Source organism: Quercus robur, chromosome 10 (genome assembly GCF_932294415.1).
Source record: "Quercus robur chromosome 10, dhQueRobu3.1, whole genome shotgun sequence".
Lineage (NCBI taxonomy): Eukaryota > Viridiplantae > Streptophyta > Magnoliopsida > Fagales > Fagaceae > Quercus > Quercus robur.
In genome coordinates, this window is record NC_065543.1 from 19,209,537 (window position 1) to 19,231,286 (window position 21,750).

The following is a 21,750-nucleotide window of genomic DNA, read 5'->3' on the forward strand; positions in this document are numbered from 1 at the left end:
CCACGGACTCCTTCTTTCTTTGGCTTTTGCAAAACACAAACACCCCCGTTTGTGACTTTGAGATCCTACTCAAAGGTTTAGCAATACAAACTCTCCTGTTTGTGACTCCAAGACCACCCTTGAAGGTTTAGATCATCAACACAAACAACACAAACTCTCTTGTGTTGATGATCTAAACAAGAACATACAAACTGTTTGGGCTTAATTAAAATTCTGCAGATACGACTTTCGATTGATCGAACTTGTCTTTCGATTGATCGAACCAGACAGATTATGAAATCTTCTTCCTGCAGCTTGTATGTTCTTGAATCTTGACTTGAATCACATTAAGCATTGTCTAATAAAACCTATAGACTCTAAGATCTATATCTAGACAAGTTTGTGTTCACGATTTGTCAATTGTTCTAAACATTTAGAACCTAACATTGTCATATGTGCTCCCCCATGTCTTCACCCACACTATTTATACCCTCATTACCCACATATTATAATGAGTGTTTTTCAGAGAGAAATCCCTAGATATTACCCTTGAGAGTTAGAGATTGTCATACCCATAATCATCTACACAATCCTTTGTGGTTTTCCTCTACTCCTACCTCTCCATATCCATATCTTTGAGAGGTTGATAGCTCAAACACTTACCACACCCAATCTGAGTGTAAAGTGAGGTTTTGATGCTCCTGGGAAGCATTGGAAGAAGCCAATCGTTTGGCGGATGCAATCGGGCTAAATTGCATGATCCCGAAAGCTAGAGAAGACAAGGCTTCGTCAAGTCAGTTGGTAGCAAGAGCTTGGAGGAGTTAAGTACATGGGGTAAACTAGGCTTGGAGGGTCTTTTGTTATTCATGTACTCCAACTTATTCTCTAGTGGATCAATTTACCACTTGGAGGGCGGCGGAAAAGTTTTTCGCTGAGTTCTTCGGTTTCCTCTTCGATAACACGTCTCGGTGTTATCTTGTCTTTGCATCCTTCTTCCCTACTCTTTTAGCTTTCATTTTATTGTTGATATTTGTTGAATATGGCTTAGAGTAGTTTTATCATTTGTTCGCTCACATTTACTCTTATTTCACACTTAGTTTAAGTTAGAGTAAAAAAAATTGAGCCGTAACTTTTAATTGGGGGTCTAAACAAGTTCTTGTGTTCTCACACAAATTCGAGCTATCAAAAGCTATTTCACCGCAAATAGCCAACCTATCTTTGTTAGGGAATGTGGTGGAAGATATCAAACATTTAATTAGGGGCTTACAGTAAGTGAGTATCAATCACACAAGGTTATGTGGAAATAAGGTGGCTCATGTGTTAGTGCAACATGCTAGAAATATTGTTGAGGATTTGTATTGAATAGAGGATTCTCCTCCACCAGTTGTGGAAAACTTGTATCAAGATGTTTGTCTTTTATGAATGTATGAATGAAGATTTCGTTTTTAAAAAAACATATATAAATAGTCTCCCAAACAATTATTTTTTGCTTTTAGTATTTTGAAAATCTATATATATATATCTAAAAGTTAAAGCGTAGCATTTATTGTTACTATGCTCCCGTTAAGCCACTTCAATGACCACATCATCTACCTATTTCCCATTTCTCTCCACTACTTCCAACCATAACTTCCATTTTACCTTTGCATCTCTCCACTACTCTCAACCTTAATGTCACTCTTCATCTATCTCTTCCTCTTCTTTTTATTTTGACTATTCTTATCCCCATTCTATTACTATAAATATGACATTTTCTCTCCTATTTTATACATATTTTCTCACATGAAAAATGTTATGACTCTCTCTCTCTCTCTCTCTCTCTCTCTCTCATATGTTTTATTTTTGTTTAAATTTTTTTTATTTTTTGTATCTCTACTTTAGATTGATGTATTTGTGACTTCTTTAGAATTTTATTTTGGGTTGCAATTTGGTTTTGTCTTATTAAGTTATTATCTTTTTTTTTTTTCTTTTCTAAGATTGTTAAATGTTATTCTATTGCATATACATATAGTTTACAAAAATATAATGTTATTCTATTATATATCATGGCTTAGATAATTTGTTGTTTGACCTATGGCTATTTTTTTTATTTTGATGCTTCTTTTTCTCATTTTATTTTCTCTCTCTCTCTCTCTCTCTCTCTCTCTCTCTCTCTCTCTCTCTCTCTCTCTCTCTCTATATATATATATATATATTATTTATCCTTTTTTATGAATCACTGTATTTTTGCGTATAATATTATTTTGCGTTAATATGATTTGGTAGTGTGTTTGATTTTTTTAATTTTTCCGTCAAAAGTTTTCTCTAGACGTGGCAAAACGGGCGGGTCGGGACAGGTTCGGGTCGGGTCAATCGGGTTGGCGGGTCACGGGTCAATCGGGTTGCGGGTCGGGTTGACCCGTATTTTTCAAACAAGTTTTTTTTTTTTTTTTTTTTTTTGCAATTACAAAAACAAATCAATGACAATCTGTTTAGAAAGAATGAATAAAATCAGTTAAGCAAATGAATTGCACTTAATGCCACTTGTTAATATCCTTCTAATTCTAACAGTTTTGACTTTTGAGCATAACAAAAATTATTTATAGTCATAAATTCATAATGGAAAAAGTCTTCAATGTTAATAGTTCACTGCCAAAATGCATATAATTACAAGTTTACAACTTCAAAAAGGGATAGATCTTAAAACAAATAAAACAAGTAAGCCAGCAAAGTAGCAAGCTATCAGTCTTCTTAAGTGCACATGTTCCTATTGCATTTAAAATAATAGTAAAGTAGATTATTTAGAAAGATAAACTAAACAAAAAAATATTTAAAAATAAACATAACTTATTAAGTAAAGAAAAATAAGTAAATATTTTATAAAAATTACACCTCAATCTCAATCTACTCAGTGTTGGTAGCAAATTCAGCACTGCAAATATTCATACTTGTAAATTGTAGCTCAAGTTGACCAATTTCGTCAGCATCTATTCTACAATACAATATTTTAATATAACTTAATGTACCATGAAAGCAAATCAATAAAGAATTAAAATTGTATAATTATGACTAAAAAAAAATTAAATTACCTTTAAATCCATATAGCTAACTTTTAGTACATAACGTAGCTAGCAAGAGAACTTAGAGAAGTAGAGGAAGTGAGGAACTCAACTTTCAGGTTTCACTTTTCAGGTTTGTTTGTATAATTGTATTGTGTTTGTGCATTTTGTGCTTTGGCCGAGTGATGGACTACAGCTAGCAAGCTTTGAATGAGTTTTTTTTTTTTTTAATGGTTGTGGCAACCTTGGCCGGTTGGCCCTTGACCCTTGTCACTTGTGTAGTGACTTGTCTTGTCTACTGTTAAGCATAGTAGCATTGATGGTGTGATAAATATTGAATATATTATTATTAGTTTTGATACTTTGTGCTTTATGCACATAGTATCATAACGTAATTAAAAAAAAAAAGATTTAGTGAATTTTTTTTAACAGATTGGGTCACGGATTATCCGGGTCGGGTCGGGTTGATCCGCAAAAAAATCGGGTCGGGTCACGGGTCAACCCGTTTTTACTTCGGGTCAAAAAATCGGGTTCGGGTCAGGTATTTGTCGGGTCGGGTCAGAAAATTCTGACCCGTATTGCCATGTCTAGTTTTCTCTCTCCCTCTTTTAGCTTTTGTTTGATTTTTTTTTTTTTTTTTTTTACGTAATACTTAGTTATTTTGGAAGTGAGATTTTGAATTTATATCAAAATACAATGTTGGATATGTATTTGAATGTGTATATCAACTATTAAAATTAAACCGCCCAAGATGAATATGTATAGACAATATTTTAATTTTAACTTTTCATTGATTTATTATTTAGTTATAACATCAAAATTAAAGTAAATGAATATGTAAAGTTTAAACTACCTAAGATGAATTTGTAAAGCCAATATATTTATATATTTAATATTGTCAAAAAATTAAAAGTAAAGAATAAATAATAAAAAGAATAATGATGTGGCCAATGATGTGACGGATGAGAAGACTTAACAAGAGCGTAGTAACAAAAATGTGATATAAAGATCCAGTTAGAGACAATTAAATCTTAATAAATAAAAGTGTATGTAGTCAAAAAATAATTTTAATAATGTTTTCTTTATGTTTTTATACAGATTATTTTCTTTCATTTTGATAGGTGAAGTGTTCAATTTTAGACATAAAGTCCACTTTTTTCCTACATATTATTTTAAATATTAAATTTATAATATGGTATAGTCTCTTAGGAATGTCTAAGAAATATGCAGTTCCTATCTCATGTATTTATATTAGTAAACAAAACTCAATCAATAGTTCGAAGCTACACCTACGATAAGAAAAATTATAAATATAATAATCTCTTTTAAGAGAATGAAAGTTTTGAATAATATATTTGAAACTCAAACAATTTAGTTGTACAAGAAAAACAAATTAGGAAAATATAACGCATGATAACATAATTTATCAAAATATGGATTGCCTAAAAAATGAATAATATCAATCAAATAAATCCAATTAATAAAATGATGATATATTTTTTGAGATAGATAAATGAAAAATTATTTTAGAAATTATTTTCCACAAAATTTATAAAAAAAACTATATATTATACCATAACTAAAATAAAATTATCTATTCTCATGCATCTCATGGGTTTGCGACTAGTTGTTCTTAAAAGTGGGAGCCAAACACGTAAAATATAAAAATTATTATCTGAAAACTAGTTTCAAGTTTAATTTTTTGAAAATTTTTTTATATTGTTTTGAAAATAAAAACAAAAATCCTCCTACCAATCAGGCCCTTAGTATTACAAACAAATTCGTAATTTTTGTCCCAATTCTTTCACATAGTTGAATTTGAGTAGTGGAAAAAAAGTAATAAATTCTTGTAAAAGTGACAAAAACAAATAGTTACAGCGAACAACATAAGAGAGTTGTGAAAAAAAAAAATAGTTATAGCGATGTGCTTTGGACTGGAGCTCGAGTTGTGTTGGCTGACCGATCTCCAATCAGATGCCTAATCAGTTTGTAGGGAGGCTTGAGGGGCAACGCCACTGCGAGCGTGACTGGCGGATCAGACCAATCTCTAATGCCCCATGCTCGATGTGATGTGCTCTGGACTAGAGCTCGAGTTGTGTTGGCTGACCGATCTCCAATCTGATGCTCGATCCGTCTGTTGGCAATTGTGTTGTAGTGTTGGTCTATTGCTTAATGAGGTTTTTGTCTTTAGGTTAGGATTCTGATTTAGTGATTTGAGATTTCAGTTTTTGCTTTAGTTGATGAATCGGCAGATACGTATATTGGGTTTTGTTTTTTTTTTTTTTTTGAGAATCCGTGGGTTTGCTTTACCTATTTACCATCTGTTGGTTTTTTTTTTTTTTTTTTTTTTTTTTTTTTTTTTTTTTTCCTTTAGATTGGGTTTGCTTTACCATTTGTTGTTTAGGATTGATGTTGGGCTTTTATGTGGGCTTGGTCTGTTACAAATTTTTTTTTTTTTTTTTTTAGATTTTAGTTCAAAATTTTTGTTGGGCTTTTTTTTTTTTTTTTTTTTGCTTGAAAGTAGAACAAATATATATATATATATATATATATATATATATATATATATGTATATATATAGTTGTTCCAAATTTTTCTTGAGGGTGTTCCTAATTTTTTTTTTTAAGGGAAAACAAATAAAAAAAATTAATTATTATATATAAATTTTTTTTTAGGTCAGGTTGTTCCTGAGCTTAACGTGGTGCTGCCACTGTCCACTTCTACATCTATTCTAGCATATTTAATATGATGTATCAATGCTAATATTTTTAACATGGTATCAAAGCCAAACTCCGTTCTTGGCCTCTAGCAAAATCTCAGAGTCAAGCTTGCCACGGCCTTACTCGGACCATGCCACACTACTGCCAAGTTGTTGTCATCGTCAATATTGTTTTGTAGCTGCCGCGATCTCAAAAATCTCAAGCAAGCCGTGTCTATCATTCTTAGATCAGTGCCTTTCAAGCCTTTGTATGTTGAAACCGACTCCGTAGGCCTCATCTTTACCATGCCGCAAGAAAAATCCTAAAATCTGGCAGCAATAATTAGGTCCATGCGCCGCCACACGCAACCAATATTTTTTGTGGTCGATTCACATGTCTCTTGGATAATTTGTTGTTTACAATTATATATTTTCTTTTGAATATTCTTCTACTCACCTTATTTTATATAATTTTGCTATTTCTCTCACATTCTCTCCTAGAATATGTGATTATTCTCTCTCTCTCTCTCTCTCTCTCTATATATATATATATATATTCTTTCTTGCAACTCTACTTTCGATACTTTATGCATATTGGTGGTATGTTTTGTGAGTTTCTTATCACATATAGTTTTGGTTTGAGTTAATTCTTAGATATATTGGAAGTGAGAATTTGAAATTTTTATTTAATTGAATTTAAGTAAAATATTATATGTTTAATTCTTGAAAATAAAAAAATGAGAGAAAATATAAATAATTTAATAATATGGAGGATGTGGTTGAATTAAATGGTGAATAAGATAAGATGAGAAGAAAAAATATATAATAATAAATATCAAATTATCCAAATCATGTTATGTAATAGAATAATATTATATTCTTATATACCATTTTTAATTCTTTATAATAGAATAGGATAACATTTAACAATAAAAGAGAACGAAAAAAAAATCTTATATACTATTTTTAATTCTTTATAATGCAATATGATAACATTTAACAAACAAAGAGAACAATTGTAATATTTGAATGTGCCTATCAATTATTTGAATAATATCAATTTTAAATTTGTGATGAGATTTGATTGACATGACAATCTCCTTAAAAGTACTTAGTTGTAGAAATAAAAAAGGAAAACATAACACACTATAACAAAAGTTTGAAGAATATAGATCACTTGAAAAAAGAATAATAGCTCTTCTCAATAATAATAATAATAAAAGAGAATAATATCAATTAAACACACCCAATTTTTTCCCAAAAAAAAAAAAAAATCATAATAATAGAATGATATATTTGTAGAGAATGATACATTCCCATGCATAGCGTGGGTCTGCAACTAGTTTATATAAAAGTGTATAATACTGTACACATTTGCTTCATAAAATAAGCCAATAATTGTTGTTTATAAGAAAATCTTATCCTACCTTTTTCAAAAAACTACAAACACTGAATTTTAGTTTTCTTAAAAAAAAAAAAAAACTACAAACACAGTTGACAAACCCAGGGATTTTTTTGCAATTTAACACCAAAATGCTAACAATTTCATTAGTTAGCATCGTTTCCAAACTATTCAAGAAAGTAACATCTCGAGCCTCTTAGACTTCAGTTCACAATAGAAACTCGAGTTTCAAAGACTTGAGTTTTATGTATTGGCAGTGCTGAGGTGGAAAATTATCCACATGGACCCAAACTAGAAAACACAATACCCAACCTAGAAAACAAGCAACAACCAAAGAGACATTAGCAACAATACGACAGAGACATCGGAGACAACAAACCCGGAAAACAACAAAATCAAACCCAAGCATCGTAGACAATAAACCAAGAAAACAGCAAAACTAAGCAACAATACTACCAAAAACAACAAACCCAAGCACTGGAGACAACAAACCTAGAGAGAAATAACAAACTCAAGTTGCTCTGGTGCCAAGATCAACAAACCCAAGCTAAGAGAGCTGCTCTGGTGCCAAGATTGAAACTACCATGGGGTCGTGTTTTGATTTGGGAGTATTTTTTTTATTTTTAAGTTTGGGATTCTGAGAAATGAAATTTGTTGTTAAGGTTCTTCTTCTTTGGTTAGATCCTCATTCTAGGTCAGATTCTTCTTCTTCCTTTTTAGGAAACAATTTCCTTCGTGGGGCCATGTTTTGGTTTGGTTTTTTATTTGGGTCTTGAGAAAGAAAAAAGAAAAAAGAAAAAAGGAAGAACAGGAACTCAGTGCAGGAACTAGAACTTGAGTCTCTAAGACTCAAGTTCCATGTGGATTTTAATCCACCTCCGTACTGCCAGTACATGAAACTCAAGTCTGAGAGACTCAAGATGCTAGTTTTCTAAATAGTTTGAAAACATTGCTAATTAACGAAATTGTTAGGAAAATGGTGTTATTCTGCAAAAGTAAAATTATTAGTTTAATTATACTATCAATATTTGTATACATTTGCATAAAAATGTATAATATTGTACACATTTGCTTAGTAAAATAAACCAATAATTTTGGTTTATAAAAAAATCTTACCCTTCAGAAAACTACAAACACAGATGACAAACCAAGGCCACAAGGTCTCTTGCCTTTTTGAATCTTGACTGACTTCCTTTCAATATAAAAGCATATCCAAATCTCTTTTCAGTTTTCTTAGAAATTTTGTCTATTTTCTCTGGTTCACCGAACCAAATCTACTAATCCCAAATTGACCCTTTTGTCCAACCGATCTTCCTCAGCATAAAATCCAGAAGCAGAATCAAACTCTGGTTTGTGCAATTTCATATAGTTGGGAGTTGGGCGTGCAAACTCCGAGGTTGTCTCTATTCTTTGACTGTCTTTACTCCCAAACTGAAAGACGCTGCAACATGCCAGTTTCCGAATCCATGGCCATCAGAAATGGCACTTCCGAACCTGATAGCTTCCACAACTTCTTTGAGCTCTGGGTTTCCGAGCAAAACCAATACCTCCAAGAACTCATCTCTGCCTCTCAACACCACAAGCAAAGCTCCAACATTAGCTCTGAGGATGACTCCGTGATCTTGGGCCCATTCATCGGCAGAGTCATCAACCATTACGAGCAATACTATGGTGCAAAGTCGAAGTGGGCTAAGCAAGACGTGTTTGCCATGTTGTCACCTTCATGGAGGTCCTCACTTGAGAACGCGTTCATGTGGATAGGAGGGTGGAGACCCAGTATGGCTTTTCACTTGCTTTACTCCAAATCCGGGTTACAACTCGAGGAGAAATTCACTGAGTTGGTTCGCGGGTTTAGTTCTGGCGATTTGGGTGATCTTTCTCCGAGTCAGCTCAACCAGGTGGATGCTTTACAGAGGAGGACTATTGTGGAGGAGAGGGAGATTACTGAGAAGATGGCAGAGCTTCAAGAAACTGTGGCAGACTCGTCCATGGTTGAGTTGTCACATGTGGTGTCTGAGTTGATGAGGGAAAGAGGTGGTAGTGTTAATGGAGTGGAGGAAGAGCGAGTTGAGTCGACTCTGGGGCCTAAAGAGGAAGGGTTGGAGGAGATCTTGCAGAAAGCTGATGATCTACGGTTGAGAACTCTTAAAGCAATTCTTGAAGTTTTGACTCCAATCCAGGCCGTCCATTTCTTGATTGCTGCTGCTGAGTTGCACCTCAGGCTTCATGATTGGGGGAAGAAGAGGGATGATGTGGTTAGGCAACACCGTGGGACTGGTGGCACTGACCGGTGACAGAAATTTTGTACCACAATTTTTGGCATCATGATCGACTGTGAGTAGTAAAAAAAACTTGGTAAATCAATGTGAGAGTGTTTTGTTCAATATTCATAATCGATCACATCAATAAATTGCGGTGAAAGTTATGGTCGAAGAAGAATTGGAATTACTAGTTAGAATTTAAACGGGGACTGGCTTACTTGACTTAATGTTCTAAGTTTTAATTATGTGTTGTTGGGGGCATTGTGAGTAAGTATATGGGTGCTTAATCAACACTATTTTTGAATTGCATTCCTTTTGTAATATTATTATTAGAAAATATGTTGTGGAAGTCAGCAATGTAAAACTCCATCCATTTATGTGGTTGATATGTGCTTAGAAGTTCCTAAGATTCTAATATATAACAATTTCATTTAGATTCTAATAACATTCTCTTTTAGATCAATTTAATCATCCAGAGCTTTTTATTAATCTTTTGAAATCTAGAAATGTGATGCGATGCTAGAAACTTTGGAAGATAAAATTGACCCAAAAAAAATTAAGAAAAAATTATATTCCCAACTTAGGGGGGCTAAATCAAATTTTAGCCTTTTCATTTTTTCTTTTCTTTTTTTCCCTTACAAAACTACCAAAGAAAAGCAGAAAAAAGAAATGCTTGTGGCATTGGGCCCATTGTAATATTTATCATCGATTTTAGTAATATGATGGTGATTTGTTTTAAAGCATCTTCCATGTGTTTTGCATGTTGATAGGTTGTCGTCTTTCACACTCAAATTATGAAGAAAATTAATAACGTGGGAAGAGTTCAAGATAAAGAAGAGTTGCATTTCTTTTTTGTTCTTTTTCTTTTTTTTTGATAAAAGAGTTGCATTTCTTGACTTTACTTTATCATGTATTCAACGCTTTTAACCTGTAGGTAATAGTTGGCAATGGTCTATTATTTTTAGAGAAAGTTTAGGATACATTTTTTTGTTACAACAGTTTCCATAATTTTGATACGGTCGATCGAAAGTGATGGAAAAAAAGTTATGGACACATGTAAAAGTGATTGTTTAACACTCACAATCAATCACTTCAATAAAGTGTGACAAAAGTTACGGTCTTTGGCCAAGGGCTTGGGATAGCCCCCAACTTATGAAAAATCTGCATTCTCCCATATATGTTTCAAAATATATATGATCTTAGAAATAAATTTTAGCAACGACCCCTAGTTTGTTTATTAAAACTACAATTATATAGACGTAGGTATACTATCTTAAAAATAGATAAATCTATATCTATATATTACTAAAAGCTGAAGTGTAGTATTTGTTGTTGCTAATTTCCAGTTGAGCCACATCGGCGTCTACATCATTTTTTTTCTTTCTCCCTTCCTCTTTCTATTTTGAATAAATATAATTAAATTTTGATAATTTTGACAAAACCGTTGATGCACTTGCTATTATTCATTTGTGCCTCAACCATTAGTCGGCTGGCCTCCTTTTGTACCACATCAGACTACTGTTTCTCCTTCTTTCTTTAGACTCTCCAGCTTAAGCTTTCCGTTTCCTACCTTGCCATTATAAGTTACAACACAGACAATGAATTAGTGTAACACTATAACGTTTCTCTCTAGGATGTATATAGCTACCCATGTCCTTCCTTCCACCATCAATGGCAATCTCCTTCTCCCAAGTCCCAACTGTGCTTCAAATCCAAATATACATGTATGCTTCGCTACTTCCTACCTTCCCAAAGCTCAAGGTATTTTGTCTCTTTTATTTTTTTCTATACTTCTTATTCTTTTATTTCTTTTATTTTCTCTTCTGCCCTTGAGTCATTCTTTAGAAAACTACCGATATCTCTTAAATTTTTCTTTTGTTAGATGCATGCAAATTGTTTGATAAAATAGTTGTGTTTCTTTTGTTTATTTATTATATATTCAAAACTCAACAGATTTAGTATGATTATATGCTGCAGTTTTATTTTAAGATGGGTTGGTAGATTGCTTCCTAATTCTTAAGCATCTTCTTGCGGAAGTATATATTCCCTATTGAACTGGTCAATTTATTGTTTCCTAACTCAACTAAACTTATCAATTTAATATCCATTGATATTTCAAAACCAACGGTAGCTAGACTAGATATTTAGATGAACCCCATGATGTGGCTTGGTGACAAATGGGCATGGGTACAACTAATAATACAGTACAATTTGATGAACAATTACTTCACCATTACTAGATGCAAAACAAATCAAGAGTTTGAATTGACTGTAAATTTTGAAATATCTTTGTTGGGACTGTATGATTTTGGGTGTTGGTTTATTTTTTTAGCATGTTGCAGTACCATTGGACTGATATTCAGATTTTGAGATAATGTTAGATGAGATTGTAATATGTTCAAAGGTTAGATTTTTTTATGTTGAAAAACATGACTGGTGCAAAATATCACATAATTTTTATCTATGTTTTCAACCACAATGCTTAATAAAAGGTATTTTTATTTTCATTAAATTATATCAAGCAGTTTTATGCTCTAATGTAAAAATAATAATAACTATAAATTCAATTTGGGTTTTCCTCATTAAATGTTAAAAATGGTTTTGTATTTTCTTTAAGATAATGAAAGATGCATAATGAGCATATGTGCATATAAAATAAATTTAAATGTAAATGTAAATATATCTTAGAGGGTATCAATATTTTAGTAATGATCTACATTTCAAAGTTGCATTTTTTGTAAATCATCTACAACAGTGGAGGTTCACTTTAGGGATAGCAATCAGGATTCATGAGTAACCTTGCACACTCTTTTATGGACTAAAGGTTTTTTGAGATGTCTTGAAAGGTATTTAAAATCCAGATTTAGGACCATAAATGATGGGAATATTTGGGGTTGGGAGAGAAAATGACACAATGCACATTTGAAGGTTTCTCTCTTTAATCCCTTCCAAAATTGAACTATTAACTCCATATGCATGTTTTTTTTTCAAAGCAACTTTGCATCGTTCTAGTTTCCTCTCTTGGTGTATTTGACCCCACACCATTTATGACGCCTAAGGTTCCCAAAATGATTTGGCAGGTGAAGGAGATTCCCTTTCGATGTAGCTTTAATGAACCAAACACACATCTAAGATTTGGTGGTAAAGTCACTCTCTCCACTATATCTACTCCTCGATTTCTTAGGTTGGTTTTTGTAGCACAGATTGTCAACACCTCTGATTTTGAAGTTGGCCCCCTGTTTGATTGTCCCTTTTAATAGTCATAAATCATATATATTTTTACAAAAAAATTGTATTATTTTATTAGGAAGAAATGATGACTAACTAGATTTGACACAATGCCAAATGATTGATATTCTAAATTTCCAATAATAATTCTCATTCTCATTGCTTATATGTGATTTAATTGAGTTTGGACTACTTCATTCTATGCTAACATGCATATTTTAAGGACAACACAATTTCTACAAAGTGTCTTATGCATTGAGGTATCAATCTACTGTTTATTTCTTTGAAATTACCTTTTCAATTCCCTAATGAACCGCACCAAAAAAAGTTCCAATCTTCAAAGAAATGTGTCATATTGGGTTGGTATATCTTTTGTGATAAACTTTGTTAAGAGCTTGAAATCAAAGCATATATAGGGGTTAGTTACTTTGGAGATACAATTACTTTATAGAAGTACTTGCTTGGGTTTCAACACTCTGCATTAGTGTCGTAGTTATGAAGTTACTTGGGATTCTAAGATATTTTGGCCTGAATTTTCTTAAATTGGGGGTTGCAATTGCTGAACATATTTATGCTTTACTTCCACAGGGTAAAGTTTCAATATCGTTTATCTTCAATTAATGAGGAATTCTCAGTAAGCACGACTACATGAGTCATCAGCTCACGTTGACTACGTCCATGCCCTTTGTAGACACTGCTCATCACTCTTATCCATTGAATAGTTTGGTGAAGTTTTTGGATCGTGGCCATGTGGGTGTTTAGTTGGTATATCTTGTGTAGTCTAGCTCCCTATCCAAATTTTTGTGCTCTCAAAATAAACTAAATGCTATTGTTATTTGAGAGAGGTAGATTGTCTAATGTATGCTTATTGAGAAAAAAAAAAAAATTCATTTTTAACTATTAGTTAGGAATGAACTATTTTTAGCTTAACCATTTGAGTAATAGAAATAGTATTTTTCACTATTGTAAATAAAAAATTTTCTCGCGCATTGCGCGGGTCTGTGACTAGTTTATATAATTGGTTAATACATTATTTTTTTCTCCCATATCCTATTGTGGGAGGTAGTGCAAGAATGAAATTCATACTAATAAATTCTTGTGGTCTTGAAGATATTAAAACATGACACATCACTTTCTATGACATGTCGAAAGAACTTTTGATGTAGCAAGGGCATAGATTTATCTCTATCAAAATGACCCTAGTTATGAGCTTCCTACATAATTTAGTCTCTTAAAGAGCATTGAGGCACACAAAGTTGCATCCCCCTAAATAGAATGCCTTCATCTTGGATAGGCTGCATGATCCCTATCTACAAGACTGCTAGCACAATTGAGGAAGCTTCTCTGTAAATTTTTTCAATTGCTGAACTGCTTCTGTATGGGTTGAATCCCATTCAGGGGGGTTCTTCTTCAAGAGGTGAGCTAGACGGTTTTTGTACTTGGAAATCTTTGGTATGAAATCAGACATATAATTAACAATTCCAAGAAACTGTTGTATCTGTTTAACAGTAGAAAGCTTGTTTGGAAACTCTTTAAGAGATGTAGCAATATGTGGCTGTAGAGTATACTTTCCATCAGAAATAGTCATCCCCAAAAACTCTATTGATGTCTGCCCAATGACCATTTTTTTCTCTGAGAGCATAATTCCTTGGGATTTCACTAAATTGTAAAATTCAGTGAGCAATTTTTCATGAGAATCTGCATCTTTTGAGAAGAGAAGAATATCATCTACATAGATCAATGCATTTGCCAAGAGAGGTTGAAACAAGGTCACCATTGCTTTTTGGAACTAAGATGGAGCATTTTTTAGTCCAAAAGGCATAACCGTCCACTGGTAATGATGATTTGGGATGCAAAATGTTGTTTTGTATCTGTCTTCCGGATGAATTCCTAACTGCTAAAATCCTGCTTTAAGATCAAACTTCGAGAACACTTTTGCATTTGAAAGATGCTGGAAAAGAGCACTTTTGTTTGGCAAAGGAAACTTATCATATGCTAGAAAATGATTGAGATCTTGGTAGTTGATTACCAATCTGAGTTTTCCTCGGATTTGCTCAGCATGCTTGTTAACATAAAAGGCTTCACAAGCCCACGGGAAGAGGTGGGTTCAATGAGTCCTTCAATGAGGAGTGTAGAGATCTCTTGTTGGGATAGAGCTAAATGTTTTGGATTCATTCCTCTATGGCTGGCTTTTTTAGGATTGACATCTTCATTCTTTTTAAAGGGAAGGTGTATGAAAAAGTCTGGATTCATCCACAAGGGATTTGGATTTTTTGTAAGAACTCAAAATGGCTATTTGCACAACAATCATTAATGATTTGGAGTCTTAGGGAATCATAAGGATCAACAACGAACAAGTGAGGAACTTGGGTCCAAGTAAGGAGATGTTGTTTATGTGAAAGTCCTTTTGATGACCATCAAAGGTTAGGTATTTGGTGAAGGATATCAAAGCTTATAAGAAGGTCTCTACCAGTGAGAGGTGATCCAAGAACCTGATGTTTTATGGTGAGGGTTGGGAAAATTCTGATGAGTATAGGTTTGCTTTTTTTTTTTTTTTTTTGGTGATTGGGAATGTTTCTCCATTTGCTGTACGGGACATCTAGTAATGAGGTAACCAAAATTATTTAGGTAAAATTTTGGGATGAATGATTGTTGCTGCTACTCCGGTATCAAAAAGGGCAATGACAGGGGTAGGTCTAAAATGAGTCAAGGAGAATATGAATTTGGGCATTAGGAATGGGGCTTTCCAAAGAGACTAAAGTAGGCTGAGAAGTATAGATGGCTTGAATTTCTGGATCTAAGGCCATTGATTCAGAATCTGAGTCTTCTTCTGTTGTAGAGTATCCCATGACTACTAGGGCTTGAGGAGAATATTCCTCATTTAACAAATAGAGTGATTCTACATTAGAAAAGGGAGTGTCTTCTGCATGAATCTGGGTTTGCTCAAGAAGCTTTGCTGCCTTTTCTTTCCTCGGGTAATTTCTTGCAAAATGTCCTGGTTTTCTACATACAAAGCAAACTTTGGAAGTCTTTCCTTTGAACTGCTTTTTCATGAGGAATCTCCATTTCTTCTTCCGGAAAAACCTTTTCTTTGGTTTTGCCTGGTATCTCTTCTTTAAAGAATACTTCTTGAAGTGGCTTCTCTTTTTTATTGAACAATCACAGCTTTTTTCATGACATTTTATCTATAAATCTTTCCTCTTGTAGTTATCCTTGAGTTTATTATGAATCTTCTCCATTTTTGAAAGGAACTTCCTTTGGTTGCAAAGCTTTTCCAAGGCAATAAGCATATGCTGATAAATTTCTCCCAATAAGGCTTGATTCAAAGTTATTCTTTGGATATTCATCATTCGAAGGGTTTCGTCTCCCAATGGTTCTGGAAGAGAATTGAGAAAAGTCCGCTTGATATTCACATCATCCACGTCATCAATGGTATAAAATCGCCTTGACATCCGATCAAAGTGTCTTTCTAAATCTTTCCTTTCAAATGAACAGCATTTCATGGCAAGAAATTCTTCTCGTGCAACTTCTGTGTAGTGTGTTGGTGCCCCCAAGGAACTCATTATGAATAATTGTAAAGAAATCTTCCAATGTTTGAGAATGGGCTACATGCCTTTGTCGAAATTCTCCTAAGGAAATCCACCATTCTCTTAATCTTCCTGTAAGCCTTGCAACAAATTTAGCAATTACTTAGGCAACTGTGGAATTTAGAGCATGGAGTTCAGCAGTACACCATGTGTAGTGACCCAAAAAGGGGGTCTTGCAATCCATGAAATCCCACATTGCCTAGGGAAGCACATGGGGATGTGCTTATAAGGGGTGACCTTCCTTTAATGTGTAGAGATTTTTTCCCCCACTGCTGTGTGCTTTGAGGGAAAACAAAACCGTGAGGGGCATGGGCCCCAAAGCAGACAATATCTACACAGTTGGGGCAAGACCCCCCCTTTTTAGGTCACTACACCATGAGTACATGTCAAAAAACTTTTCATGCCACTTGGAAGGAGGAGCATCATCAATGGTGAATAAATGCTTCAAATCTATCATTGATGAATAGGTGAGATGAGTATGGTTGTCAGGAACAAAAGGTGGAGGTGGAAAAATAGGTGTTGGAGGTGAAGGATGAAGAACATCATCTTCTTCTACTGTTGGTTGGTCATCTTGTTGATACATAAATATTCCTTCAAGACCAAGATCAAAAAGATCCAAATCAGTATCAGTAATGATTGGGAGCACAGGTGGGTTATTTGAGTCTTCTAAAGTGATGGCTTTTAGCAAAGATGAAATTGGGTTTGGAGGATCAGGATCTATGGTTAACACGTTCATATCTAGGGGCTTGGAGGATGCACCAACAATTGGATCTGAGGGTTGGGATAATGGGTACTTATCAGGGGAGAGTTTATTCTGTGATTGGCTTTGAGTCTCTGTTTTGGGTTGGATTGGATATGTTACGGCTGGAAAGATTCCACTACTCTTGAGAAGGTTATGATCAGGGTGTATTGTGGTTAAGGGTTCGAAGTTTTGACTTGTGGAATTGGATAAGAATGGAGAGGTTAAGGGTAAAAACAAATCTTTGTACAGCGACTGTCTGGATTGGTGGGGGTATAGACAAACATTGGACAAGCCTGTGTTTCTGTCTTCTGGGATTTTTCTATAAACTGGAGTTGTGACAACAACTGTTTTCTTTCTTTTTCTTTTTGTCCCAAAAGGGGGAAGGAAACGGACATATCTTTGACTGTGGATGCAATTGTTGCAAGCTCTTGTTCTACTTTCTTGATTTTCTTCTTCAAATAATTGGTAAGAGATTCAGAAGATGAAAAGGTTTGTGTGACTACTTTTGCCAATTTTTGCTGGTTGTCAAGAATCTTTAAAAGAGCTTGGTTTTGGGCCACAACATTCTCTGCTTGCCAATTTAAAGCTACCTCTGCTGACAAAACTTGTTTTCAAGTTCCATCTGAATTAGTTCCAACAGGAGTTTTGATCTTTCAAACATGTCTTGTGTTGGCCTGGGGGTGGTCAAAGTTTTCTAGTGGAGGAAAATCTTGATCATAAGAGGATGAATGTTTGTCAATAGTGTAGCAAAGTAAAGGGTTTTGTGTCTAGGTTTGTGTGAAAGGAGGAGAATGATATTTATGTAATTGAGGAAGGATATTCTGGTAATATGGAATCAATGGAGGTTTAGGCTCATGGTTAGGATCTTGTTTAGGCTTGGGTTCTTTGCATGGAGGAGGAGAAGACTGGGGTTTCTGTTTTTTGGTTCTGGGATAAAAGACATAATAGTCAAATTTTTCAGAAGGTTCTCCTAAGAGGTCTACTTCAGGATCACCAGCTTTATATCTTTCTTTCAAGCTTTGATGGAGAGATTTTTTTTTTCTTTCTTCTTCTTGGTTGATCATCATCATCAATTGATTCTTCTTTGCATTCATCACAATCACAAATATCCCACCATATATGGCCAGAGGATGATTTTCCTTCATAACAAGGTTTTCCATCTTCACAGAATGCTTTAATTACAAGACCTTTTTTCAGCAACATATGGTACGGGTTGCAACATTGCCATCTGGGTTTGAAAGACTGTTATATCCTTTTTTTCTAGTGGAGCCTTCACGAATCTTGTCTCTACTTCTCCATTTTCTTTCCTGATAAAGAAAGGATTATTGGACTAGATCGGCTGAACTGCTTGATGAAGTGACTCATACTTCATGATCCATGACTCTGGGAAAAGGGAAGTCATTTGGTCCCATGTAAGCTGTCTAGGGACAAATGTACACATCGGAGTTAATCCCGGATCAACTTGAATAAGCAATGCATCATCAGTTTGAGCAATTTCTGGGACTGCTACATCAAAGGCATGATTTTGGAGCCTATAAACAAGCTAATAATGGAGTGTAGTTGCATAAGTATCTTGTACTTGAGAAGCTCCAGTAATCTGAACTTGAACTTTAAGAGCATCACACAGATGGGGATCTTTTAAAGGTATATTGAAATTTGGGAATAATGTGACAAAAACAATTCCAGCATTTAGAGTTGTCTGGACAGTTCCTATGACTGCATGTTGATACTCCAAAAATATGGAGTCAAGAAGTGCCATTCTAGAGACTGTAGGGAGTCCTTTTCTTCCATGGAAAGTTAATGCCAACCTTACGGCACCAAAGTGGAGATGAGTATACCCTTGCTTTTGCCATGAGCTAACAAATTCCCTAGGAAGGGAAAGAGTAATGAAGTTTTCACCATCATTTGCTGGAATATTGAACTGGTCAAACTTAGAGGCTTGGACATATTCTTTTACAGTAGAAGGATGAGAAGGACCAATATATTTTTTTATGGTTTTTTTGAAAGAGGATTGGGGTTTATTAAATATAGTGTAGGAATTTACAATAGGGGGATCAGTAATAGGGATTTCACTATCTTCTGGTACATGGGAGATTTCATATAAATATTCTAGTCTATTTCCTATGGATTTACGAAAGGAAGGGTCAAAAGGGAATTTAGAGGTATCACTCATTGTAGAAGATGTGGTAGCCATAATGGTTTTCAACAGAAAGAGTTGTTTTCCACACACCAAACAGGACCACACTACCAACTTTTGGCTAAAAAGTCCACAAGGTGACATTGGAAAACTAGCTTTTTTGGTTCACTTAAAAACAGACTCCTTAGCATTCTACTTGATTATATAGTCTTGTGTTCTGATGTGATTAATACAGAGTATCCACTTATTGTTGCAACTATAAACCATAGAGCATACTAATCAAGACAATAATCAAAGTATACTAATCAAAGGAGAATATACATGATATGGCTCTGATACCAAATATAGAGAGAACATATAGAAAGACAAAATATAGAGGAAGACACAAAGATTCAAAGGGGGTGTAAGAAGATTATTATGGAAGTTGGTTGAGGATGTAAACAGCTAACAATACATACAATATTACCGGAAGATGTGGAATAGAACAGGATACTATATACAACAAACTTGTGGGGTCCACCCTCATGTGAGGGAGAGGAAGCATGCAACGGAAACATAATAGATTTACTCCTAAGCAACACAATAAAAGCATAGACACTAACACCACCATCGCTAACAAGCCTCCCTTACAGCTCCTCATCAACCAAGTCATTTAGCATTACGAGTATTATTATCAGGTTATATTAGAATAATTAATTAAATAATTACATTTACAATTTCATAATTAAATAATTACATTTACAATTTCATAACAGCTTAAGCTTCTTGGAAAATTGTTAACTTTATCTGGTTTAACAAGTGTCATAGGGCATTTAACAAGGAAGCATTTAATACAATTTGCCATAGTCAATTTTTTATGCCTTTATAACACATGCATGTCTCTTACTTTTCGATCCATATCCATTAACAAACATTTTGAACTTTTGATGATATATTACACGCTAAATTTATTAGTAGTATTTATTACACACTACTTGTTATCACACCTTTACACACAAACAAAAATTGTACTGAAAATGTGATTAGAGTCACGATTTTCAAGTAGAAATCATGACTTCAAGTCATGTTTTCAATCCAAATTTTGCGTGTGTATAAAGTTTTGTGCAAGAAAGTGTGTGTAGCAACTAATAATAATTCCCCTGAATTTAAACCTTTCTCCGTCTATCCTTCATTTAAAAACTTAAAAATCCTACGTGTTAATTTCTATCCTCATTTGTTAACAGATTAAGCTTTTGGTACACTTTGATAATTTATCAGGTTAAGTCATGGTGGGCAAAGAAAGACGTGCTAAGCATCCTAACACACTCATGGACAAGCACACTCGAGGACGCGTTCATGTGGATAGGAGGGTAGCGACCCACAATGGCTTTTCGTTTGCTTTACTCCAAGTCAGGGATGCAACTTGAGGACCAACTTGCTGATTTTATTCAAGGGTTGAGCAGTGGTGACTTGGGTGATCTCTCTCCAAGTCAGCTCAACCAGCTTGATAAGGTGCAGATGAGGACAATAAAGGAGGAGAGAAATATAACTGAAAAGATCGCGAAGCATCAGGAGACGGTGGCAGATTCAACTATGGTTGGGTTGTCACATGCGGTAACGGAGTTGATGAGGAACAAGTTGAGTTGGCTCTAATGGCAAAGGAGGAGGGCTTGGAGGAGATATTGCATAACGCTGATGATTTACGCTTGAGAACTCTGAAAGCCATTCTAGATATTGTCACTCCAATGCAGGCTGTGCATTTCTTGATTGCTGCTGCTGAGTTACACCTCAGGTTTCATGACTGGGGGAAGAAGAAGGATGCAAGGCAACACCATGGTACTGGTGGGAATTGATCAACTTGTGCGTTTCACAAACTTGTATGCTTAAATCTAAAGCCAATAAACTGGCTTCTTTGAAAGAAGTTAGCTTGAAGTTACTTTTTTGTTTTAAGGATACAAGCTTAGAGAAAGGCACAAATAAGTAGTGGCTGCATGTTTTTGGATTAAGAAAACGAAAAGAAAAATCCAAAAATGTGTAGCTCAGGAAGTAGTTTGGAGAATTAGGCACTTGGGTAGGATCAGAATGAAGGGCATCTTGAAGTTTTTGTTGAACTTCTATGTCGTGCTAGAGTTTTGTTGGTAGGTGTTTGGTGCTGCTCTATCTACTAGCTAGCTACTATATGGTGTTAACTGATATCTTGATTGTAATTTCAGTAAGTATAAACATAAATTTTCTCACAATTGTTTTACAATTGCTGAGATATTAAGTTGAGCTTTTTTTTTTTTTTTTTTTGCCTTTGGCTAATTTTGCAAACGTATTAGTTATGTGACAAAAATTGAAACATATTATTTATGTGACCACTTTTGGAACTCGAGTTCTTATGGAAATTTAAAAAATATATCATCTCATGATTTTTACCATGAGACTCGTGTTCTTCTTTTGGAACTCGAGTCCAAAAGTGGCCACATAACTAATATGTTTTAATTTTGGTCACATAACTGATATGTTTGCAAAATTAGCTTCATGAAAAATAATATATATATATATATTTAAAAAATTTTAAATTTAAAAATATATAAAAAAAATAAAAAAAAACCTTGTTAAGTTGTTAACGGTAGATAATAAAGTTGAGGTAATAACAAGGCCATATGAAAATTAATGACTTATTAACTTAACTGTTATGAAAAATGTTGTATACA

General features: G+C 34.1%; 1 protein-coding gene, 1 long non-coding RNA gene and 1 pseudogene across 2 annotated transcripts; all 3 read left to right on the forward strand.

Annotated features, from left to right (window-relative positions):
- Positions 1 to 8,247: 8,247 nt before the first annotated feature.
- Positions 8,248 to 9,766, forward strand: LOC126703101 (protein DOG1-like 3). The gene has a single exon (XM_050402014.1). It carries the CDS (start codon positions 8,566 to 8,568, stop codon positions 9,409 to 9,411), a length of 846 nt encoding a protein of 281 aa, XP_050257971.1. The 5' UTR covers positions 8,248 to 8,565; the 3' UTR covers positions 9,412 to 9,766.
- Positions 9,767 to 10,870: 1,104 nt separating this feature from the next.
- On the forward strand, positions 10,871 to 13,474 carry LOC126702587 (uncharacterized). The gene is made up of 3 exons (XR_007647790.1): positions 10,871 to 11,139; positions 12,459 to 12,519; positions 13,195 to 13,474. It is a non-coding gene; the product is annotated as an uncharacterized LOC126702587 (long non-coding RNA).
- A 6,140-nt stretch (positions 13,475 to 19,614) lies between these two features.
- On the forward strand, positions 19,615 to 21,195 carry LOC126703925 (protein DOG1-like 3; annotated as a pseudogene).
- Positions 21,196 to 21,750: the final 555 nt, after the last annotated feature.